The sequence below is a fragment of the Pelmatolapia mariae genome, linkage group LG20 (genome assembly GCF_036321145.2).
Source record: "Pelmatolapia mariae isolate MD_Pm_ZW linkage group LG20, Pm_UMD_F_2, whole genome shotgun sequence".
In the NCBI taxonomy this organism is placed as follows: Eukaryota; Metazoa; Chordata; class Actinopteri; order Cichliformes; family Cichlidae; genus Pelmatolapia; species Pelmatolapia mariae.
The window spans coordinates 14,647,294-14,673,095 of NC_086244.1; the positions used below are offsets into that span (position 1 = coordinate 14,647,294).

The window sequence follows — 25,802 nt, forward strand, 5'->3', positions numbered from 1 at the left end:
CAGGTATCTATCAATTATACCATCCACAGACTAAACCATCTATCCATTCATGCACACATCCAACATTTCTTTATCCATCCAACATATATCCATGTCATTATCCATCTAATAGACATCGAATCTTCCCATCCATCCATGCCCAAAACATCTTTTATCCATCAACCATCTTTCATCCAACTATTTAGTCATCCAACTATATAATTAGCCCTTTAACTTTCTATCCATGCATCTGTGCATTTAACCATTTATCATTCTTCCAATCATTGAACCATCAGTATTTCAAACCTTCTATCAATTCATGTATCCATCCATCTTTTTATCCATCCATCTATCATCCAGCCATTTAACCATCCCTTGATTCATTCACAGAATCCACCCACCCATCCACACAAGGAAAATCCTTCAAGAACTGGCTAACATGTCTTGATGCATTCTCAATCATCCAGGAAAGTAAATCTCCAAAAGTTGATTCTGTTCATCTGGACGTAGCGTTTTGCGGGAGAAACGTTTCGTCACTCATCCAAGTGACTTCTTCAGTCTCAGCTGATTGCAGGTTTCCCCAATCTTATAAACAGTACATTTGCATAATGACTGAAACCAGCCCACTGAAGGAACAATGGGCTGGGAGGTCAGTTCCTTAATCTTAATTATGCAAATTCTCATGACCATTGATCAACAACCACTGACCAAAACCCACTGATCAAAGACCACTGATCAATGGCCATGAGTACCATTCACAGAGAGTTGGGGATTGGCTGCAATCACAGCATTGCAAGATCATACATCCAACATTCTTACTTCTTTAACTTTAGTTTGGGCTCAAACAACTCTTCTGAAAAAAAGAGTTTTTAAAGAACAAATATAAAAAATAAATCACTTTTAAGAGTTAGTCCATGTGTGTTTGTTACCTGGCCGGTGCTTTCTTCATGTGCTCTCCAACAAAGGTGGCGTTGGTCATGCCCATCAGAGTGTTGGCCAGTGAGATGACGGAGAGGAGGTGATGTGTGGTGACAGCCCTCGACACACCATATGTCCCCTTCCCCACTATGTCTGACAGAGATAGCTTCCGACCTGTCGCCAGGGAGAGCTGACGCAGCAAAGACTCCTGGGAAATGGAGTTATACAAAGAGAAGAGGTTCTTATTTTCGGGTGCCCTGTTATCAAACCATTAATTTAGCTTTTTAAATGCTTCATGCTCAACGGTATGTCTTTCGTGGAAAGACACCTGGAACCCAGGTGATAACAGACAGTTACCTTGAAGGTGGGCAACATGAGGGACATGTGGCCTCCTCTGGAGATCAAGCCGAAGGAGATAGGGCAGTGTGGTCTGAGCATGCCCAGTCGCTCCAGACAGATGGTGTCCAGCTGTTCGTTGAGACCCCAGGCGTGCAGGCAGGACATGAAGAGCTTGGCTGTGTCCATCGTCAGGTTATACTCCAGCAGACTCAGAGACTTGGACTTCTCCTCGCGCCGCCTCATCTCCTCCTCTTCATCCTCATCTTCATCTAATAGGTGCTCCTTAATGGTCTCTTTCATGGTCTCCTTCACCTGGTTTTAGGAGAAATTATTTACATGAAAAACAAAAATAATACATTAATAAAAGACCTTCATTAGTGGGTTTTTTTGTGTTTATGGACCTGTTTGAAGATTTTATGAGCCAACAAGGACCCGCCCTTATCGGCCCCAGCCTGGCTCTTCTGTAGCGTCTCCGGGGACACCAGCATGGGGTTCGGTCTCTGAGCTTCCTCTGTCAGCAGCTGGATGATCACCGCCTCCACGTCGAAGAACAGCACATGCATGTCAGGGTCTGTCAGGTTGGTCTTCATCGCCTGGACCACCAAGGCATTGTGGGAATATTTTGGTAAGTTGCCCTGGTGGAAAGAGAGTTCAGTTTCAAGAACATTAATTAGCAGGTAGCACTAACTATGAGAAACACGATTATTAGTTTAAAAAAAAGAAAAAAAAAAAAAGCCAAATATATGAGACTCCATAAGATAAAGTGTCCACCTGAGAGAACATAAACAAAATCATGCGCTTAAAATCAATCACAGTGTGACACTTTTCACATTAAATATATTTAAATGATCCATTGTCGATATAAATTTAATTAAGAAGTTCAAGAGCTCCTCATCAAAAGCTCATTATTTAAATAACAAAAGACAGGATCAGTCATTCTCACTCTCTCTCTCTCTCTCACACACACACACCTGTAATTGCCACTAATATTAACACTCGGCTCAATTTTAATTGTATTAGAAGAGACAGCATGTGCATGGAGCTGTTTGCTTCTCGTTTCCATGTTAATGAGCTGATGACTGCAATTAAACTGTGATCCTGTTAGACTTCGATTCCAAGGGAGGAGACAGGAGGAGGAGAAAGTGAGAGAGGAGGTGGTGATTAAGAGAGGAATGAAGAGGGGAAATAAAGAGGAAAGAAAAGGCCAAAGCTGGATTTTTATCTACATGTTTTGTTTTTTTTTTAACCTTTTGCCTTGAGATCACAGAGCTTTTTCGCCATCACCACAATGGTGTTTGAAAAAGAAACATGACAAGTCATCACATCCTGCCCTATCATTCTGTTTGACTCTAAAGGGGCCAAAATCTACAAAAACAAACATTTTTCATTAAATAAGACAAACAACAGAGTCCATAAACTTCTCAGGAAACTCACAGAAGGCTCATTTTCCCATAGATCAAGTGAAGCGACCCGGTTCTCATTCCACAGGCTGCAGGTTTCAGGGACGAAAGCACCGACTTCACTTTTCAGACCCAGAGTTAAGCCCATTTCTTTTCACGTCTAAGCTCACGTCACATCATGTCTATCATTTACCTTTGTAACCATAGCATTGCATCAAATCTTTCTTTAAAGATACACAAAGAAACAGAAAACATCTGATTCCTAACCGAATATTTCTCCTGTTTACTTGCCTTTAGAGTTAACTCACTGTTATAATCATGTTATTTAATTTTCTCTCCACATTTTAAAATAAACTACAGGAAAGTGACTTTAAACAGACACAGACTTCAAACTTTGCTTTTTCCTCTCGGCAATAAGCCACGTTTTTCTTTCGAGATTTGCCATTTTTCTTGTGAATATGACATTTTTCCATAGAAATTTGGTAGTGTCACTTTCGTAAGTATGGCACTTATTTCTTTCATAATTTGCCAGTTTTGTCTCCGTTTTCCCTTTCCTCTCGACAATGTACCATTATCGTGTAAATTTGCTCATGTGTTTTACAAAAATTTGCCTTGGTTTTGTCAATTTGATATTTGTTCCCCCAGGGGGTCTGATATTCTTTGCCTTCTTTTTCCTTAAAAAAAAAAAAAAAAAACTTACCAGTTGTCGTTTTTTTCCTTTGTGAATTTAAAACTTAACTATTGAAAATTATGAGTTTTTAACTTAAAAATGTGAAATTTAAATACATTGAAGTTGAAGTTGAGCATGAAGTTAAGCATTTGGTGCTGCAGGAGCCAATATTTTTAAAATTATGTTAAAAATCTTCAATATAAACATATTTACAGACTCATTACTTCTAAACAGTAAAATCTCTGTGAGCTTACCAAGTTTAACATTTCGTAGCACAAGCTATGAATCAGCGCACAGAGAAGTGACGATGAACTGATTCTTTTATGTGATAACTAGTTTTGTATCTGGATCACTGAATACTGATTGACTTTGTGTAAAATTCTGGTATTATTTTCATATTTGTACCTTCACTGATCACTGGTCATTTTGTTGCACTTAAGTACTTTTTTTTTCTTTTGCCTGAAGCTCTTTGTATCGAGCTGGATGTGACTGTGTGGGCGAGAACAATAATTAGCGGTAAAGACACGTCCTGACTGACCGAGAGACACAATACACCTGCAGCTGGGACACACACACACACACACACACACACACACACACACACACACACACACACACACACACACACACAGCGACATCACAGCTTTGACAGGCTGGTCCTCCCTGAGGGCTGACGTGTTGTATGTCTTTGTGTGCGTTTGAAAAGTGGTGCTGAAAACAGTGATGTGCTCATAAATTCAGTGTATTCTTCAAACATGTATAACTGATCAAATCTGGGCTCATTTTGATATTTTTACTTGTCCGTTTATTTTTTTTTTTTCTTATCATTTACATGTAAAAAAAAAAAAAAAATGATGTGAAGTAGATAAATATCGGCACTGTTATCGGTCTATTAGACACAGTTTCCTGGTACGCTGGTGCATGCACAGAAAAACATACATTTGAGGATGTTTATGAAGTATTTTATTCAAAGAATGGCTAGACTCCTGCTCGGATCATTTTAATTCTGGTTTCTGGCTTCAGACTAAGAAGTTAGTTCTTATTTTCATAGATGTCTTTGATTTTTCCTGATACTGGAGCCTCATCCCTGTGTCTGTGTGAGTGAGGCTCCATTTTGGTGGAGTAACACTGCCATCTAAAGGCAGTCTGCAGCACTGCATGGGTACAATAAGAACAACAACACTTGCACACATATCTATTGTCGGAGGGTTTTTTGATGATACACTGGATCACTATTCATCTCTACAGTGGAGTGCAGTCTGTAATATTTAAGTTTGAGAATGAAGAAACATGAACACATAAAAATTCAGACATTGTGATGTGAGGAAACATGGCTTCAGAACTAGGTGAGAGAGTCAGAATTGAAATTGTTCTCCTGATCAAAGAGCAGCTTTCTTAGAGTCAAACACGACTCAACTACAAAACAGATCCAGCAGGAGGACGTGGAGTTAAAGACAGAGTGACAGGAGCAAGAGAGAAAGGCGGATTAGGCATGAGATCATTTAAGTAAATGAGGAGAGATACAGTTAGCTTGAATTTGTGCAGAAAACAAAAAGAGGAGACAGAAGAATGGGCAGGAGGATAATGCGGAGAAGGACAAGGACAGAGAGGAAAATGAGGATGAAGAGGAGGCGAAGAATAAGGTGGAGAAGAAGAAGTTGGTAGAGGAGGGGAAGGTGGCAGAGAATCAGGTGGAAAAGGAGAAGAAGTTGAGGAGGAAAAGGAGAACAGGACAGTAGAGGGCAGAGGAGGAGAAGTAGAAAGTGGAAGAGGATGGAAGGAGGAGGATATGAAGGCAGCAGAGGAGAGGAAGGAAAAAGGAGGAGGACGTGAATAAGAAGAAGGTGGTCAAGGGAGACACGCAGAGAGAAGAAAGTTGAGAAGGAAAAGAAGAGGAAGGAGGAAGACGAGGCAATGAATGAGGTGCAGAAAAAGGTGGGAGAGAAGAACAAGAAGAAGATTAGATGGGGGAGAAGAGGAGCAGATCAACGCTGTCATTAAATTCAGGTGCAGCAGGAGGGGGAGGAGTCACAGAGGAACTGAGGCACCTGACTCAGAGTTCCGGTTTCCCTGAGCTCAGGATTAACAAACTCAGAGTTCCAGTAAACTGACTTCCTGGATCCTGGCAAAGCTTCAACCTCAGGTTTGAAGACCTAAAACATCATTCTTGCAAGCTCCAAAGTCTGGATACAGTCATTTTTCCTCATGAACACAAACATTCACAGATCAGCACATTCAGCAGAATAGCTTCTGAACAAACCCACACACACACACACACACACACACACACACACACACACACACACACACACACACACACACACACACGTCAGCTGGGTGAAATGTTTGGGTTGATAGTCTGACATTTCATGGTCATTATCCACCATTACACCCAGCAGGGGAGGACACATACACACGGTGGGGGGAGTCGGTGATGTTGAGCCATAATTTCAGCAGGCATGAGGGGGAAATGACGGCGGGGGTGGGAGGCAGGAAAGTGAAGCACAGTGATGCATTTCTGACATAAAAGGAGAAGAAAGATTACAGCTGTTGTTTGTTGGCCTTTTCACAGAAGAGCTGTGATTATGGGCAGTTATGACCGGGGGGGGGTCTCCACAGACGACCCAGAGGAGAGAGAAAACAACACAAAGGTTATCATGTGGAAGGAAACAGGAGGGAGGGAGGAAAATTAGAAAGAAAGATCGACCCCTTAGAGCAGAGGAGACTAGAGGTAAATGAGTTCCAAGTGAACCTGCAGAAGTCAAACTGCACCGGCAACTAAACTAAACGCTGTTCAAGCACTAAATAATTCACAGCGCTTGTTTTCAGTGCTGGGCCGCACATTTGGGCGGGGTTACCGCTGTCGGGACAGATCAGATCATCACATCTGACAAGTGGTCCCCTCACAGGTGAAGCTCAAAGAAGCTGAAAGCTACCGAATACAGCAGAGAAAGGGTCACTCAGGTGTGTCGTGAGCTAAAATATAATTCTTAATTACGTATGATCGTTGTTTAAAGCTTCTTTTCATTATTTCCAGTCATATTCAAAAGGTAGATATTCATAATTAAAATACCTTAAACACAAAATTTAAGACATTTTATGGTAGAGTGCCACAATAAAACATTTAACTCAGTTTTCCTCTATGTTAGTTTCATCTCCACAACAGTCCCAGGTTCTCTTGTGGGCCTGACTGTGGGACTGACTCACTTTTGGAGTGAGCCTCTAGTGGATATTAGAGAAACTACAGTTTTTGGTACTTGAGCCAACAGGCACGCCTCTGCTCCCATACATCATCATGTAATCAGCATGAGCCATTACATGGTTTCATGCACAGCACTAACTGTAAAAACTGGTTGCAACATCATTTTCCCGGAAAAGGCAGTTTGTTTTTTTTGAAGCTCCATGTTTGAATTTGTGACTTTCTATACGTCATTTCGTCATGAATGTAAATGTTCTGTTGTTTTATTGGTATTTTAAGGTTTTCAGCACCGATCAAAGACAACTTTTTAATTTTGTTGTTCAAGCACCAATGACAACAAAGATATTCATTTCAATTCAATTCCTCAGACACTGAGAACTATGCACTTTTGGAAATGGAATTTTGATGTACATACTGTCTTTTTGCAAATTGTGCACAGTGTGCATTTTATTTTCATTTTTATTATAATTTATAAAAATGGGTGTATCTCAAAAACAAAGTTATGTGCACACTCAAAATAATGTTTTGTGGTTTGAAAGGATTTTATGCAACTTTTTTCCTTTTACAATTTCTGTATCTATGTTCTGGGTAGTTTATTGCATTTTTTGTGTTTTTATTTAGTTACTGTAAACTTACTACACACGCATTTTCAAAACTGGGGATATAAAGGATGTATTGATGCACAGGAAGTTGGGAAAAAAGCACAAAGGCACTACAGCATGTAAAAATGTAAAAACAAGCTCTGGAGGGTAATTTTAAAGTAGAAAAATAAATAATTAGGACCCAGTTTAAGATTTGAGAGGGAAAAAAAAAGAAAAAAAAAAAAAGAGGGCTACTCTAGTAGTTTGACTTGTGCTGGTACAGGTTTAAATGTTGAAAAGCTAGTCTCCAGAAAGTCTCTGACAAATGAAACGCTGGACTCACTCTTTTTCACCATTATGACATTTAATATCATCGTTCCCTGGAGAAGTCACTGTACGGTTGACCTTTGGGTCGTCTCCAGCAGAGTTTTAATTGGTCTGACTTGAGCCAGCAGCTTTGTGACTGAGATGACGTGTGTGTGTGTGTGTGTGTGTGTGTGTGTGTGGTGAATGATGCAAAGAGAAAATCATTATATGAGGAGCATAAAGAGACATCTGAACTTCGTAGAAATGAGCAATAAATAAATAAATAAATAAATAAAAGTAGAATCAGGATTTACCACAAAGTGTTGAAAAGATTCCCAATCTGAATCAGATTCCTGAAAGTGACGTCAATCCGGAACCTCTATTATTTTAATGACCACCAGGGGGGCGACTCCTTCGACTTCTTGGTCTTCTGTGACCTCTATGAACTTAATGGGCTCAGTCAGTAGTTTCAGGTCATAAACAGAACATCAAGTCATTTTGGTGGATCTCAGGCTTGTCTGCTGTCCCCTGTTTCTAAGGTTATAATAGGTTTCATAACGGGACTTCACTATTAATGGGTGATATTTAATATTAGAGGATTTGCTAAAGGAGTGCAGTGACCAGCTTGCAAGTAAAAATTGCAGACACGTGTATTTGTAGGAGTTTTCATTCTGCAGAGCCAACTTAAAGGTAAGACAGTATTTAATGACAGAATAATAGATGTGTGAGGGTTGTGACAGGCAACCGCGCTGCAACAGTTTATATTCATATCTGCAGTTGTACTTTAAAAATATACTCTGATGGTAAACAAATATTCCTGTATACATGCTACAGGTCAACCGTTATATGCACATTTCTTTGTTTTGTTTTTTTTGTGCCTTTTTCTGTTTAACTTATTTCTTCCAGTGTTTTTGTGACTTTTAGTGGTCGTCCTCACCTTGTCAGCGTTGTCTGCAGCCAGCAGGTTGGTGGCAAGCGTCTGCAGTTTGTGTTGAGCCATGTTCTTCAGTGCGGCCAAGCTGCGGCGGGTCATCGCCTGTTTCAGGTTCACCGCCGAGTGGCTCAGAGCATCCACAGTAGCTGGAGCCAGCTCATCACAGGCATTCAGGATCTCTACTGCAGTTATTCCCATCACACAGCGGTCCAACGCTCCTGGAACCAAACCAGTAAACAAATCTGCCTCAGCCTCAGAAGACACAAGCTACACACAAACCAACAGTCTGGTATTTTTTCATATTTTCTGTAGTCATATTTTCACCCCCTGGTCCACCATGGCCCACCTGCAGGTGTACGCCTGTGCACAGTAAACCTGAAATATATAGATTCACTGCTAATTTCTAATACATAAGTGCCTTGTTTTTTCTCATTGTGCCCATTCATTTCTCAATTAGACCAGCTAAAGATTTTGCATGGAAAGAAACTGCTAATTGGTTGGTTTAAAGTCCTTGTAGCTGCAGGTCTTTAGCACTCACTGTTTTAGTTGACTGATGGTACTCTATTAAATCCATCCATCCATTCTCTGCCGCTTATCCTTGTCAGGGTCACAGGGGGGCTGGAGCCCATCCCAGCTGTCTAGGGCGAGAGGCAGGGTACACCTATGGGCAATTTGGAGTTACCAATTAACCTATCCCCACTAACTGCATGTCTTTGAACTGTGGGAGGAAGCTGGAGTACCTGGAGAGAACCCACACAAACAAGAGAACATGCAAACTCCACACAGAAGGACCCCGACCTGACAGTGGACCTTCTTGCTGTGAAGCAACAGTGCTAACCACCGTGCTGCCCCTCTATTAAATCCATAGGGTAGATATAGATAGCTCTATACCTCAAGCTCTTACCTGCAGTACAGTCCTCAAAGGTTATTAGGTTAATTTGGTAGTAACACTCAGTTTAAACAACACAAGGATAATACAAAGCAATAAAAATGAAACACTGCAATCGTATGCAGTTTTAAAAAGAAAATTCTTGCAGTGTATTACAAGCCCTTTTTTTAAAATCAATTTTACATTTAACTAAATTTCGAATTTTTAAATGACAAACGTGTCATAGTAGATCCATAAGTAAACAAAGGAGTTGTGTTTTAAGCAGACAGAAATAAAATAAAAATTTTACATGTAAAACAGTAAGTAAACCTAAAATATCTCAAGAGACATTTCAAGAGAAAAACATTCAATAGAAAGAGCCAGAGTTTTGTAAAACAATTTTCATCCTGCACTGATCTTTTTATCAATAAATTGGAAACGGTGAAAAATGTCCAGTGTAATTTCCTTCAATACAAGATTGTATTAAAAGTACGTTAAAAAAATGCCTGTCATCTGTTGACCACCCAATCAATTAATTGAACCACTTGCACTCTAAAGGGGGATTTCATCTGAATAAACAGAAAATACGCTTCACACTGGATAAAACTAAAGCAATCCTGCACAGGTGGGTCTTAAGCTTCTTTTTAAAAAGAGAGTTCTGCAAATTGGACCCAGCTACAGCCAACATTTCCCTGAGCTCAGAGACCCAGGAGCTGCATATGGATGAAGCAGTTCATTAATACCAAGTAGAAATTTGACCATGAAGAGCTCCAATAGTGATCTCTGAAATCTTCAACTCAACCCTAAACTTTAAGGGTTTCCAACACACTTTGTTTGTGGGAAGCTCAATGGTTTTGATTCAACTTTGACAGAACAGTAGGTGTCGTGTTGTGTTGTGTTCACAGGGCCTCAGAACTGCACTGAGCTCTGACCTCGACCCTGTACGGCATCATCAGGATGAACTGACACATCGATGGTTTTATCTCAGCCTCTCTCTCTTCATTCTCATCACACAGACTCGCCTTCTGTTTCCATCAGTCTCCCTCCTCTTGCCCTTGCACTCTCCTTTTATTTATATCAATCTTCCAATCTCTCTCACACCATCTCAGACTCACAATCATTATCTATAGTCTCTTGAATATGATTCAGGTCACAGACGATCTTCTCCAGTGTAACAATTCTCCACCTTTACAGAAAGAGACGGGCTTTAGAGAGACATCATTAGCTGCAGACAGAGCTGACATCAGTATTGGCTCTGGTATTGAGTGAGAGGAGAAGTGGCACCATTATACCTGAGTGTGTATAGGTGTGTGTGTGAGTGATGAAGGCCCATGAGCCATGGCCCCATTACATGTCTAACGCCTGAGTACACACACACACCTTCCTTAATTTCACACTTAGATACCCTGCAATTTCCCAGCACTACAGCTCATTCAGGTCACACACACACACACACACACACACACACACACACCCCTACACCTGGTCTGTTCCAGTACCCAGTCATCATTCAAGTTAATGCTACCTCTATGCTGTGCCACATGGTGCAGACTGCACAGGAGCTAGCAGGTACAGAGGAACATGTTCACTTCGTTTCTTCATGTCAGGATGATAAGATGGATACTGTTAAGCACAGAGCTCAAATTAGGATAACTGGGAAAACAAAAAACCAAAAAACAAAGGATGTAGCCGCCACATTGACTTTGTAGCTATTGTTGGACGAGAGCCAAGTTATTGTTCAGCCAACACAAGCAAGCCTGTTCATCAGGCACCAATACGAGTTTTGGGGGATTATTAGGTGGCTGTAATTCAGGAGGCAGACCAGCTATCTACTAATCAGAAGGTTGGTTGTGTTTGACTCTTTGCTGCTTTAGTCTGCATGGTAAAGTATCCCTATCCAATATACTGAGCCCCAAGCTGCTATCTGATACGTTTATTGGAATATGGATGTGAATCTTAGGAAAAGTGCTTGTATTAATTATTTGATCAGTGTATGAGGACTAACTCTTTTGAAGCCAGTGTCTAGTGGTCATTAGGGGAAACCCCCCCTCCCCTTAATGAATTCTTAGCATTAAGACTAGAAGTAGGAGGAAACTGCAAACCTGAAACTTTCAGCCTTGGTAGCAGCTCGCAAAGGTTTTACTTTGAGCTAACAAACAGGCTAATATAGATTATTATGATTGGTATCTTAACAGTCATAAGGTTTCCATGTTCTAGTACAGTGAAAACACCTCCTTCCTGGTCCTCTGGCTCTTACCTGTGTCCATCTGCCAGACGTACACAGAGCCATCAGAGCAGCCCACCACCAGGTAGTCGTCTGCCGGGCGCCACTTGATGACTTGGATGGGGAAAAGGTGCCGCGACGCGAGCATGATGCACTTCCTCTCCCGGAGACTGAGCAGGCCAACAGAGTGGTCGCTGGCCACCGAGCAGACGCAGTGCTGCACCCGAGTCTGCAGAGGAAACACAGCAGGAAGGTGAGGCAGAGAATCTGAAGAAGTGCTTGCAGGTCACCGAGAGGTTAGCAGACAATAAGTCAGAGTAGAAACTCAATACGGCCTCTGAATCGTTTAACATTATTTTATTTTCAAGGATTTCGAAGCATTTAAAACCACTCAAGATGTCAGATTTGATTGAATTTAAATGGAATGACCCTTTTTAGTCATTAGTGACTGCACTGCTGCAAAGGTCTTCTGATCTCTGGAGTCAGATATCACTGGTTAAAAAAAGATATCTGCTCTCTATGACATCAAGTAGAGCCAAGAGTAGAAACAAACTGTGTGAAACTGATTAGAGCATCCTGAAGCCTGAGCGTCCGCCTCACAGTTTACTTTAATATGAAGAACCAAATTGGAACAGGACATATGTGACAGGAAATGAGCAACAGTTACAATAGGTACCCTTTACTATTAAAAGAATGAGAAGAAGCCCATCTGATGTCTTCATTAAAGCTTGTGTGTGTAACAGCTCAGCCATTGTACTCAACAGCATTAGTGTGATTTCCATGGCAGCAAAACATCTCTAACCATTTATTTTAATGTCATGTAAACAATACGAAGTCCTCTCTGTGTAGTTTCAGGTGGGCTTCTGAAACCACAACAGCACAAAGGTCTCAACTTATTTCCACAGTAACGATGACGACTGTAACCTCGTAACATTTAAATCTAATGTCAAACGGCGTCGCAGAGACGGCAGAACAAAGCCTGAAAGCAGACATAGACCCGTGCAGTGGCGGTCTTACGCTGCAGTTTTCTGGCGGAACAATGAGCTGCGTGATCTCCCCTCCGTGGACGCAGAAAATGTGCTTCATCTCCCCGGTGAAAATGTCCCAGACAATGACGGAGAAGTCCACTCCCCCAGACACCAGCGAGCGCTGGTCGTAGCGTGGCGAGACCTGGTATGGGTACAGGACGCAGGTCACCTTGTTGCGGTGGCCTCGTAGGGTGCGGTGAGGCGGCCAGCCTGCAGAACAGACCGACACAAAGGTCAAAGGTTTTTAAAGTCAACTAAAACTAGAAATAGGCATGAAAATGAATCTTAACTGATGTAAAAGGAGTCAAATTGAAACAAAACTTCCCTGGATTTGTTAGTGTGTCTGTATAGTTTGTTTGTCTCACCTCTCCTGAGCATGTGCTCGCCCTGCAGCAGCTGGACGATGGCCGTCTGAGTGGCGGGAACGAGGATGATGCTGCCGTCTTCTCTCCCGCACACCAGGCGCCCCTGAGAGGGGATGTAGACGCTGGCCGTCACCTGAGGTGAAGCACACACACACTCTCTTAGAGTTTCCCCACTGTGTAGACCCCATCGCACACGTGCTCACAAAAGAGGTTATTTTGGGGTCGTGTTGATGGACGTCCCCCCCAAACAAACAAACAAAAACACACACACAAACACACACGTTTGTTTTCATTTTTGAAAGTTTTCAACTCTGTGAGAATATTTTGAATCTTTAAAACAACTTCTTTTATAATTTAATGAGAACATTTCTGTGTTCAGACCTTAATGGGTTCGTCTTTGCCTGGCAGGACGCTGAGCTGGTCGATGATCCCCGAGGACACTGGGGTCAGCTTATCAAACGCCTCCTGCAGGCTGATGGTGAATGACACCTGCAGCTCTGCAGTGATACAAACAGACAAAGGACTCGTTTAGAGATCAGCCTTCTGAAGGACTTGAGGATGAAGAGGAAGCTCTCCAGAAAGTTGAACAATGCAATCAGGCATCTTGTAAAGGGGACCTATGCTGCTTTTCTTTTTTCTCTTTCACATTTTTCTTAAGAAAAGAAACTCTATGAATCAAGTTTTTCTGTTTGTTTGTATTTTTGGACCAACAGACTAAAAACAACCTCCGTTAGTACCAACTCGTTAACAATGGGCTGCTTTAAAGCTCAAAACAAAAGAGATCATTGTAACGTCATGCTGAGTTTTTGAAGTTCAAGAAAAACAGAAAAGTTTTATGAAAAGACTTTCACCGGAGAAACCTCGCCATCTTCCCCCCTTCCTTACCTGTGGAGGTGGACTGTGGCTGCAGAGGCGAGGTGTCCGGGATGCTCCACAGGGTCATTCTGCCCGCCGAATCACCCTGGATCAGCAGCTTATGGAAGGGCTCCCTCCGGCTGAAGAAGAAGCGGGTCACAGGAGGGCAGATGAGGAGCTGGAGGAAGGCAGGAAAAAATACATGTCAACACCAACAAGATGTGATGCCTCAAAGCTCCCCGGTGACAGCTGGAAAACATCTTTAAAGGCTCTCCAATTGGCCAGAACACTACCACCAACACTGGAATATGCTGAACTTGTAAGCTGAGCTTAAATTTAAGAGCCAAGTGAAGTTGAAATGGTTGGTTTTGCTCTCAGGTTGTCTTCAAACAAACTGCAACAACACACAGCAAACTGCAGAAAAGCAGAACCACACATCTCTGATCTACAAGCGCTCCAACCACAGTTTTTTTGTTTTGTTTTTTAACTCTGGGATGAAATAAGCCGAACTCATGGATGGTTGTCTCAGTGCCATCTCTTGGTTATATGAGAGCCTTATACGAGGCTCTGAAGTAAAAATTTGTAGAGCCGAGTCAAAGATGAGATCATTTAGGTCGAGTATCACCAAAAATCTGAGCAGATTCTGTTCCTTGGCTCAATAATTCTGGACATCAGGATAAAACTGAGCTCTCCGGGAGAGAATAAACACGACTGGAATCACACTTTAGCATTTCATACTATTTAAAAAAATAAATAAAAAAAAAATCCAAAGGTTACTGAAAATGGTGGAGATGGGAGGAGGGCAGCAGAGCTTTTACTGCCTAAAAACACAAGCAATCCACCGCTAACCAAAACTGGGCTGACTTACATCTATTATCAATACATGAAGTAATAAAGAGTGAAAACTGATTAATGTGACGAGCAGTGCGAGAACAAGTCTCAGAGTGCAGTTTGGGCTGCTGGCAGGCATGTGGAGGGGGGTGCGATGATGAAAGCCGGTGAACCTGCGGGCGTAGCGTCACTGCGTAATGGCTGAGGGGGTGAAGAACGATCGGTTAGTTCAGCTCATCTGAGCGCTGTGGACGAGCAGTGAGGGTATGCAAAGTGCCACCAAATATCACACAAACACACACAAACCAAACCACATCTTTCACTAAAGATGCAAACAATTAAACAGCAAGGAGAGTTTAAGTTTTCAGCAAAAACCACCAGAGAGAAAGCAAGAAAAACAGAGACGGGACACCCACCCACTGCACCTCATTCATCTGGATAACTAGAAACACAATATTCAGAGTTCTGTGACGTGTAACCTGAATTTCTTTTAACCTATCTTAATATTTAATGCAAAAAGAAAAAAGTGAGCAAAACTGTACAGAATTAATGTCGCTACTAAAAAAATTTATTTGTAAATTCCAAAGTTATGAGTTACTCTTCTCCTAGTTAGTAAAACTGAACACTTCCTGTACATATTTCAAATTAAAAGCCAACCAGGAAAGAGAATTTTAGACCAAGGATGATGGGAAAAAAAAGCTTTGGAAATTTGGCCATGAAAATCAAAAATCTGATTTTAGTTTAGAAAATCTCTCGTTCTAGATCAACTTCAAGGTAAGAAGATGAGCTACATTTCTTTCAGAATGACACTTTTCATTGTGGCTGACCCGACAAATGTCAAACTGGGTTTACCTGAGCAACACAATATTATTTACAGTAAATAACTTATTATTACTTCACATTAAATATTGTATCACACCAGATGAATATAAAATTACATTTTATATTTGGATTATTTATTTAGCTGGTGGTGATCATATGAAGTTGGCCCTAGCACTGAAGCTCATGCTGGCTTTGGTTATGTGTGTGAGTTCTGTGCACCATATTACAATTATGTGTCACATTTTTTAAAAAGCATTATTGTAAAAGTACCAAAAAATTGGTATTCACTTCAATGAAATGTTTCGCATTTGATGTGGACCATGGCCATCTTTTCCATTATGCCAAGATAATAACCACCTTTTTGCTGTGTTATCGAAAATTTAGACATATAAAAGAAAACAAAGACATTTGTCAAATAAAGGACATTGGTAATTATAGCAACCACTCTGTAGCTTCCCTAACAGGGAAAAAAAGCTGTTCCCATCAAAGCTAAATACCTTTTTTTATTATTTATCAACACCTCACAAATAACGTAGAGTTTTTGGCTGTTTGACTGTGGCTGACCCGTTGTGCGCCTTTGGTTTGTTATGACCTCCGGGACTCAGCGGGTCGTTATTTGCTTAGAAAGCAGCTTGGGGGACTTTGCATGCATCTTCATCAGCATGAAGACAGATGAGGAGGGTGATGGTGCTTTTGGAGGACGAGTTTTGCTTTAGTGGGAGGAGAGCGTGAAACCAGGTGAACCAGAGTGAGTTCAGTCCATCAGTCGGTTAGGCAGGAAGGAAAACAAAGAGCGGAGCAAACAAAAACAGGCAGTTCACTCAAATAGTCATCAACTCAGCAGCTCACTCTCAAAACAACTAATTACCTCTTACAAGCAAAACAGCAGCCGTCAGTGGTTTGTTTTCCTAGCAAACTTACAGATATTACCATTTCTAGCATTTTCTATTATGATGGCGTTCCACAAGGACTCATTCTTGGACCACTGCCATTTTATGTACATCCTAAGCCACAGCTTCGCTGACATCAGGAATTAGTCTACGCTTTCATATAATAAAATTCAGTATATTCTTCTGATAAACAAAGTCCTGAATGATCAGGTCCCATTACATCTTACAGGCCTCGTATAGACCCACAGTATCCCAACACTCTCAGTCACTCTCAGACTGCAGATTTAAAAGCGTTTCCTAGATTTTCCCAAAGTAAAATGGCACATCAGGATCCTCTGTTTTTTTGGAAACATCTGCCCACCACGCACCACATCACTATGTCAACAAGCCAAACTTCACTAACCAATCAAAAGCATTTGTCTTAGTGGTGCCTAAGTGTTTGCTTGCTTTTAAGAACTGAAGGCACATTTGAACCCGGAAATGGCTACACCAATCGGAGACCTGCACCTCCATGATCCTGGTCCGACTGGAAATCTCTTCTTGTTAAAAAGCAGTTCTTCCTCTCCACTGTTGCCAAGTGTTTGGTCATAGCGGATGTTCTGATTGTTAAGGTTTTCCCTCTAATAGTGTTGGGTCTTTACCTAGTGTATAAAGGACTTTTGCACCCCCTGATGAGATGGGATGGTGTGTTTTTTACGGCTGAAAAGTGTGAGCTGAAGAATGTGAGCCACTGAGCTGACATCAACACTTTCACTGCTGTTCTCACAGTTCGCTCTTCTCACCTGGTTGTCACTTTCTGGATGAGCTGCAAAGTCCCAAAGTCAGTTTGTAAATGCTCCAAGCATTTCAAAATAATATCTTTTTGACCCCACCTGGACCCTAAGAATAATTTATATCAAAAATTAGCTCGAAAGAAAGATTAATCGAGCATTTTTCAGCTCTGGCTTCTCCAAAGTAAGGAATACAATTCTAAAAACTCTTATTCTGCCTCTTGTAGCTTTTGCAGCTTAGCCATGACAGTGAAACCTTCTTCTTCCTGCCTTCACTTTCAGCATGTATTTTTTTTTTGGGCTTACAGGTGCCTCTAGAGGCCGGTGGTGGAATAACGGCTCTGGGGTGTAGAGCTCCAAGTCGTACCCGCTGGGAGGGAAGCACTTCACCTCCAAAACCATCTCTTCCTCCTCACCTCCCTCTCCTTCCCTCTGAGAGGAGCGAGGGAGGGAGCATAAGGTAGAAACAGCAAAAGTAACAAAAAAGGCACAGACAACACATTAATACCAACAAGACGACAAATTATAAATACACACATGAAAAAAAACTGAGGAAATTAAACCAGAAAGGAACAGAACACAGAGTCAGGTTCATGCACACGGATCAAGATGAGACCTTTCATTTACATTTCCTGCAGCAGTTTCAAAATAAAAGCTTTAAAGGAATAAAGGGGAAACAGGGATGAGCTACTGCCTGGAACAACAGGTCATGTCTGCAACTGTTGTTGGACTTGACTGATCTCTGCTGGCTTTTTTGTAACCTTGAAAACACGACCAGGTGTACTAATCCATGTGCATGAAGTGAACCTCACATAGAATAAATCATATAGACAAGACACAGCAGCCTGAAGACTTCAAGAACCACATTCATCAATATTATTGCAGAGCAGACAGCTAGTACCACGTTAGGTTGGCTTTACATAGCTAAAAGCAGGACAGGCCAGCTGGTTTGCTGCACAATAAGGTTACAGGTTTTCTGACTTATCAACTACTGAAAGTCAATGTGAATAACTGGAGTTCATAACTTTTAGTTGTGAAAATACATTTCCTGATGGAGGCTCAATGCTGAAATGCAGTATAAAGTTTTTAGCTTAAACATGTCTTAATATAATAATAATAATAATAATAATAATAATAATAATGTTGTTTTACCTGTGTTATTCTCAAACTGTGTTTAGGATCTCATTCACTCACTTCTCAAAGTTTTTTAAACTAATCAAATGACGCCCCCGTCAAGTCTATTCTATTTATAGTCTATAAACCATTTAAAGAACAGAGGCTGCCTTATAAGTTCAAAGCATCGGTATCAGTAGCTATATCTGCAACACTGGCCCTGTATTTACTTGGTATGAAATCGTTAAATCTCCCGTCTTCCTCCCTGCACATGCAATCTGAGCCGGATGGAGGACTCACCTGTTTGTCTGAGCGGTCAGCGATGCTGTACACCAGCGGAGGGATCGAACCTTCTTTGGTTTTCCCAACGTCACTGCGGAAATGCTCACTAGCAGGCAGGCAGCTAAGAAACACAAAGACGCATTTAGGTTAAGTTGTCATGACGATGAACCTGTCTTTTTCCTGCAGTGATGACAGATGAGCGGCAGGCTTACCTGGCTGGCAGCTTGTAGATGTAGCTGCAGCCATCCTCGGTCCAGATGATGACTTTGTCCGCGGCGATGAACTCACCTCCCGTCCAGGACTGGTCGTTGTCGTTGGACACCGAGCAGAGCAGGGAGTAATCGCCCGCATCAAACACCTGAGACAGACAAAAATTCATTAACATAACCATCTGTCCAGGCCAAGACTTCAGACTGCTGTGTGATGATATTGTAGAGAACCATCAGCACTCCTCTGTGGTAGTAGGGTTGGAAATTCGTCAAAATTCTCAGTGTATGTTTAGCTCAGTGGTTGAGCAGTTTTTAATACTCTGACTGGTGTTTCTCTGTTTGAAATGTGTGAAATTAACACCCTGATTAAGGCTTGTGTGTTCAAAGTCTCATAAGTGTAACGTGTGACTCAAATACAGTGGTCCCTCGCTATAACGCGGTTCACCTTTCGCGGCCTCGCTGTTTCACGGATTTTTTGTGTGCAAATATTATGGTTGTTTTTTTGTTTTTGTTTCCATTCTTTTTTTTTGGGGGGGGGGGGGGTTAACAGCGCATTGTGTGCTGCGTCCTGATCGGCTGTAGACCATAGTCAATCAATCTCCTCCGTGCCGTGTCTCCTGTCCAGTACAGAATGCGTTCAGCTTGTCAAATTTACATAAATCTGCGATCGCTAGCAGTGTGAGTGAAGTGCTGTACTGCATGTTTTTTAAGTTTTCTCCCCAACAAACACAACAATGTCGACAAAATGTCAAAGGCACCTTCGATAGCACCCAAAAGGCATGGGAAGATGCTAACCATCGCACAAAAAGTTGGAATTCTGGACATGCTAAAGGAAGGTAGAAGTTACCGTGTTTTTCGGATTATAAGGCGCATTAAGCGAAACAAAACAGTCAAGTAAGTCAAGCTTTACTCAACTCATTCTTCTTGTTTCCTCTATAATACATGACTTATTTTTCTACGAAGGTTTGAACTCTGAGAGTGTTTAAACAGGAGAGAAAAGTGTGAAAATGTTTGTGCCTTTCTGAGAAAAGTGTATAAGGTGTGTAGTGAGGGGTTTTACAGCCTTAAAACATCTATAATAACTGTAAAAAAGCTGGATACTTCGCGGATTTCACCTATCGCGGGTTACTTTTAGAATGTAACACCTGCGATAAATGAGGGACCACAGTACAGAGTTTTTCCTGGTTTCTTTTGGCTGCACTTCCAGCAGAATAAAAGAGGTTTACCAGCAGATTATGACAACATTTTATACATTTCCTAAATCACCACCTTAATACATGCACAGTTGACACAAAGTTTGGGTTTATTCGTTGGTTTTAGTAGGGTATGACTTAAAAAGCTGCACATATAAAACTCATTTCTCTGTACAACAGGTACACTGCACTGCTCCAACAGCAGGTGGAGCAAACCATAATGATTTACCCAGTAAGAAGTAAACCATCTTCATAGTATAGAAAACCCAAGGGTAACCCTCGAGTTACCTGCTACATAGTACAGGCTTCATGTGATTGGCTAAAATGGTATTACATGATAACATTTCTTTCACTCTACCAACTTTGTTCAATCTATTTTGATCAGTTTAAAATAGTTAACCTGACACAGGAGCATTTCATCACGCTCAATCACCACTGTGACCATCATGCCAGCAAAAACAACCCCCGAGTGGTTCGTGCAGGTTCTTACCCTCCAGTATTTGGAGCACACGACCAGCAGGCTGCTCTGAGTGAAGGTGCAGAAGGAGATGCTCTGGCAGCCCTGACAGTAGATCGGTTTGGACTCCTCTTCAAACACAGGGTCCAAGTCCTGAAAAAACAGACAAAGAAATTACAAGTTAGATCCTGAGCAGAGCCATGCATCGATGCTGAAGACACAGAAAAGAAGCATTTTTTTCCTTGATTTTTAAACAACCCCCTGGGCTGAAGTGCCAAAATTTATAGTTCCTCTAACGTCCACTTGAGGCTGGCTCCAAAAGTGAGTGAGTCTCCACAGACTCTCATGTTTAAATGTTCAACTTTATATCAGAAATAAACATGTTTGCAGCCTGCTGCAATAAACAGTTTTAGACTATTGACACTTTCCTCCATCAGATTATAATACTTTAAAATTAGGGGTGTGACAGGTATGCTGAAACAGACACTAGTAAACTTGTTAGGCCTGACCTCCACTAAATGCTGGTACCTTTTTAAAGCTGTCCAGAAACCAATGGGTGACATCAAGCTGGCCACATCTATCTTTTATATACAGTCTATGATATTCTAATCTAAGTAGGACTGGGGAGGTCTGTGTTTTCTTAGCTTTACTTTATTTACAGTTTCATTTACGATGGTGTAACTGAAGCCTGATGCGCGTTTTAATAAACACCTGTATGGAGGTGTACCTGCATTCTGCTGACCTCAGGTGTTATGATCCAGACCTTCAGGATGCCCGTCACTGACACCGCCACAACCGTGTCCTCTGCAGAGAGACAGAACATAGTTTATTCACAAGTACAAACATGAAGAAGTCCACAGCGATGATGTTTTGTGCAGGGCAGTCTGCAAGCTAACATTCAAAGCAGTGAACCTCAGGGAAACTCTCACCTTGTGTGCGGTGGGATCGGATGATGCTCATAGAGCTAATCCAGTCAGGAGAGATCTTAGACACCAGCGAGTACAGGACCTCCAGGCTGGTGGCATCCACCACCAAGATTTCTGGGTAGTGGCCATTACAGAGGAGACGCCCCTCCCTCTGAGTGCCGATGGTGAACTGGTAGTACTGAAGAGGAGGCGGAGAAGGAGGAGGGGAGTGAAGATGAAATGATCTGGATTAAAGGTCTTTTCAATCACCTTGTGGATTAATTTTGGTCTCTACTTTTTCCTGAAGGTAATATTAGGCTTTTGCGTGCTGTTTTTTTGTTCCACCTGAGCTTTTTTCCCTTTTTTCAGGGAAAAGGGAAATACACCTTAAAGCTTAGGGAAAGAGCACGACCATTCCCTTTGTATGCTCTCATTATGAAAACCCTACAGTAAATACTAGTTTACACTAGTATTGGGAAGCTCATCTGTAACCGGAAGGTTGCCGGTTCGATCCCCCAGCTCTCTCTGTCCTGGTCATTGTGTCCTTGGGCAAGACACTTTACCCTACCGCCTCCTGGTGTTGGCCAGAGGGGCCGATGGCGCAATATGGCAGGCTCGCTTCTGTCAGTCTGCCCCAGGGCAGCTGTGGCTACAACTGTGGCTTGCCTCCACCAGTGTGTGAATGTGAGAGTGAATGAATAGTGGAATTGTAAAGCGCTTTGAGTGCCTAGAAAAGCGCTATATAAATGCAATCCATTATTATTATTATTATTAATGGTACCATAAAAAAAGAAGCCAAGTAGAAAACATCTGACATAATTAACCAATCAGACTGTATTTGGGTTGAATAGATAAGGCAAGGCTGAATCAGTGCTATGTAAATGTACTGTTTAACATCTTGATGTCTGATGATCATTCACTGCATACGTGTGTGTGTGTGTTACCTGTATGCCAATGTGAGCGCATGCCAGCTTTGTGAACTCAATACAGCGTCCGTCGTTCACGTCCCACAGACACATCTCCCTGTAAGGTCAAGAAGCTGCTGTCACACATTAATGTACTTTGAAGAGCTTCCTCATACACAGAAGCCTAATCTGTTTTTAAGCTAATTATGGTTGCAGTAAAATGGACTGCATTCTTTTAGAAAACCACAGTGGTTGCAGTACATGAGATGGTCCCTTTCGTACACCAACAATGCCTCATCTCAAAAACCTCCAGCTCTGAAAATGACTGGAGGTGAAGTCAGGCAGTCTAATACACATTTACCACTGATGTGCTGTCCTGCACCAGTGCCTTCCTCTCAGACTTTTTAGCATTTCTCACACTTATGCATTTGTTGGAGTTTGGCTCAGAGCTGGCTTAGAAGTTATGTTTAAAAAAATAATTTATATGTTGTAATGACTTATTTCATTGTTTTTAACTTTTATGCATCACCCTGTCCAAACTAAACCTCCTACAACAAATCATCACAGCAGAAACACAACGGCGACTTCATTTAGGACAGCTGTAACGCTTATTTAATCAAAAAAGGCAAGCAGCAACCTCTGAGACTGAGAAATAAATCCAAAGAGTGCAGTTCCTTTTAAGTCCATAAGTGAGTCAGTCGCTTATAGACTCCCATATTAAAAGACCCGAGTTTACAGGACTTTACAGACTGTTACAGAGAACAGTTTCTGCCTCTATGGAGAGCTTTAACTTTTATAAGGATCACAGTACACCCATCTGTTAACAGGTCATTAACAGATCAGTGTGTTATTGATCTATTAGCAGATGCACGTGTCTGCCAGTTCCATCTGTAAAAGCCTCGTACTCCACCCTTTCATCCAAATATGTGGACTTCTGGCTCAAATAAGCCAAAATGCAAAAGGTAATAAAGTCTCAGTATAGGACTTTACAAATAAATGGACCACATTAGAGTCCCAAAACCTGTCGTTTATACAGTTTATGTCTGTAACATGTAACCACTGTACAGGCATAACAATTAGGGCAGATGTGACACATGTTTAGGATGAAAAGGCTCAAATTTAAATACCAGTCTTCAGAGTTTATTCCCAAAACTATTCTGACAAATCTTTCCGCAACTGAGCCTCAGCACTGAAATGAAAATACTTTAAGACACAAGTTTAAAAAAAAAAAAAAAAAAAAAAAAAAAATCACAAGAAAAGAAAGGTGTACACACTGCGACTGTACATACAACCCACATGAACGTGTTATATAAAAGTCAGCAAAAAGAAGTCTCACGGAAGCACGCTTCACGCTTGCTCACCCGCTCTCAGATGCACTGACGATGTACTGTTTGTCGCTGCACGCACTCGCTTTAGACAGGCAGGTGATGGAGGCTGTGTGACCAAACAGCATTGCCCTGGGACAAATCTGAGCAGGAAACATAAGAGGAGCAGAGTGTTTGATGAGAGGAGGAGAAGAAGCAGATTGAATAAAGCTGGAGGACAAACACTCACCTCCAGCTCAGGCGTCATGTCCCAGAGACAGATCTGTCCATCGTGGCAGCCGGTGATGATGGTGCTGAAGTCATCCATCACCAGCAGGCTGCTGATGCAATGTGTGGGAGCAGTGCGGCCCCAGAGCACTATCGGTAGAACCAAGTTGTTCCCCGACATTATGGTGATGTGTCTAGAAACAGAGGAAACAATAAGGCTTCAGTGTGGCAGAAGTCTGCCTTAGCTTAATGGTTTTAGCAACATTTACATGTTTGAATGACTTCCTGGTTAACAGCAACCTGGAACAGTTTTGATTGGTGCGTTTTGGATCTCATGTTCATGCACAACAATCAGGAGGAAGTTTGATTTTACTCCAGCAAATAAAGCTGAATATCTAAGGACACCAATCAGAACCAGGATTAAATCTTAAACAGCTAAAATACTACTGAAATGATCATTTATGACCCATTTCACATGGGAATACTTTTTTAAACTTGTCAAGTTTAAAAATTTGTTCTGCAGGAACAAAACTTTGAGTGTGTTTATATTTACAGTCCAAATTGTAATAAGTTACTAAAGCAGTGAGATAAATCTACCCAAGCACACCCTGCGATCTCTGCAGCTCTCCCTCTGCAGGTATCACTGCTAGAAAGCCTGAGGATGGCTGCTGTCAGTCTGAAGAAAGGTTTGCAACAAATATGAAATTTAGATTTAAAGATAACAGTTCATATGCAGACAGACAGCTTCCAGTTTATCTTTGTTCTGTAGCAGGTCTGCACAATAAATATAATTTTAATCTGAAATCATAACTTTGGTTTCCCACAATGAAATGAATACGATCAAGTGATAATGAAAAAATGCTTGCTCTGCCAACAAAACAAGCTGCGTGGTGCAGTAAGCTTCAAGTTTTCTGGATTAGTCTGTAAGAGCAACACTCCATTAAAAGACGGAAAAACAACAAAACTCAAACATGTGACAGCAGAAGGTGAAGAGTTCGTCCCTCAGTGCAGATCATCATCATACTCCGGATATTCTGCAAGTGATGTGACTCAAGAACAAATCTTATGCAAAGAGGGCTGGAGAGTTTTCCTTTAAACAACAACTCAAAAAACACAATACAGAGACCCAACAAAATCATGATAAAAATAACAACAATCATGCAGAACAACACAAATAGGAAGTCAGCAAGAATGACTGTTAAAAAAACACAACTTCAGTTAAGCAATAACAGGGCAGGAAGTTTGATTCTGCCTTGTAAAGTGACATTTTATTTACATCCTTTTGATCGCCATTAAACCATTTATTGATCCATAAACAGAGCCAATGTCATCCTGGAGGAGACCACATGTTTAATCACGTGAGGTAAATCAAGCAATCATTCCAATCAGCATTAGTATTGATTGCAGTGACCCTTAGCTCCAAGGTGACAAGATTACTCAAAAGCAACAACAGAGCCTCCTGATACTCTCACTGTGGGAGCTCAAGAGTTCAGGACTTTGGACCATCACACTCACAAAGTTAAACCATGCTGGAGTAGTGAAAACTAAGACCATTCATCCCCACTCATCATTTACTCATCCCCACTAAAGAAAAACGGAGGTGCAAACCAAAGCTGTGGCTCAAAAATTAACGAACGAATGAATCTGTGGTCCAAAATCCCGAGGTAAGTACTTAAACAGAGGCATGAACCCAGAAACTCATAAACCAATCTACAAATTAAATGGTGGCCCAAAACCTGAAGTAATGAGGTTGTACAAAGGAATAAATAAAACTGTGGCACAAATATCAGGATACAAATTGTAGTCATGGCTCAAAAAACCGTGCTTCATGGGAAACTATTAAGCTGCTGTTGCCCAGGACACGAGAGATGTTCAGGAAGACCTCCTCCTACAAGTGCAGATTCTTCATGATGCTTTCCACCAGGTCAGCCATGGATATACCGATAGTGAGCTTGATAACCAGAAGGACTTGGAAACTGAGTTACTAAGAGTAACTCCCGAGTGGGAAGTGAAACTCTGGCATTAACTCAAACAGTGGCCCCTGAAACGCGTTCAGAAACGTCTTTACAGGCAGTACAGCCACGTGCTCACTTTACATCATATTTCTGCTCCTCTACTATTGAGAGTCAAAAAGGTTAATCCAGCTGCTCCAGTCTGACACAAACACACCATCAGTCTCAGGACAGTCACCCACACACAAAAATGCAATAAAGCCAGACAAATAACA

At 41.6% G+C, this 25,802-nt stretch overlaps 1 protein-coding gene across 4 annotated transcripts in view; it reads right to left on the minus strand.

The window, feature by feature from the left end:
* LOC134618317 (WD repeat-containing protein 7) overlaps positions 1 to 25,802 on the minus strand; it is a 101,381-nt gene that overhangs the window by 75,114 nt on the left and 465 nt on the right. For 2 of the 4 annotated variants that reach the window (XM_063463679.1, XM_063463676.1), the window contains exons 2-19: positions 23,598 to 23,769; positions 23,405 to 23,511; positions 22,083 to 22,161; positions 21,163 to 21,337; positions 20,961 to 21,037; positions 20,267 to 20,386; positions 18,587 to 18,732; positions 18,393 to 18,495; positions 17,286 to 17,411; positions 13,697 to 13,844; positions 13,193 to 13,308; positions 12,812 to 12,944; positions 12,436 to 12,656; positions 11,452 to 11,647; positions 8,330 to 8,544; positions 1,638 to 1,871; positions 1,255 to 1,548; positions 909 to 1,105 (exon numbers count right to left, since the gene is read on the minus strand). In XM_063463679.1, the coding sequence (XP_063319749.1) occupies positions 909 to 1,105; positions 1,255 to 1,548; positions 1,638 to 1,871; positions 8,330 to 8,544; positions 11,452 to 11,647; positions 12,436 to 12,656; positions 12,812 to 12,944; positions 13,193 to 13,308; positions 13,697 to 13,844; positions 17,286 to 17,411; positions 18,393 to 18,495; positions 18,587 to 18,732; positions 20,267 to 20,386; positions 20,961 to 21,037; positions 21,163 to 21,337; positions 22,083 to 22,161; positions 23,405 to 23,511; positions 23,598 to 23,756 (2,846 nt within the window). In that variant the 5' untranslated portion in view covers positions 23,757 to 23,769. The remainder of the gene's footprint in view (positions 1 to 908; positions 1,106 to 1,254; positions 1,549 to 1,637; positions 1,872 to 8,329; positions 8,545 to 11,451; positions 11,648 to 12,435; positions 12,657 to 12,811; positions 12,945 to 13,192; positions 13,309 to 13,696; positions 13,845 to 17,285; positions 17,412 to 18,392; positions 18,496 to 18,586; positions 18,733 to 20,266; positions 20,387 to 20,960; positions 21,038 to 21,162; positions 21,338 to 22,082; positions 22,162 to 23,404; positions 23,512 to 23,597; positions 23,770 to 25,802) is intronic. The other 2 variants (XM_063463677.1, XM_063463678.1) reach the window with 2 other exon arrangements.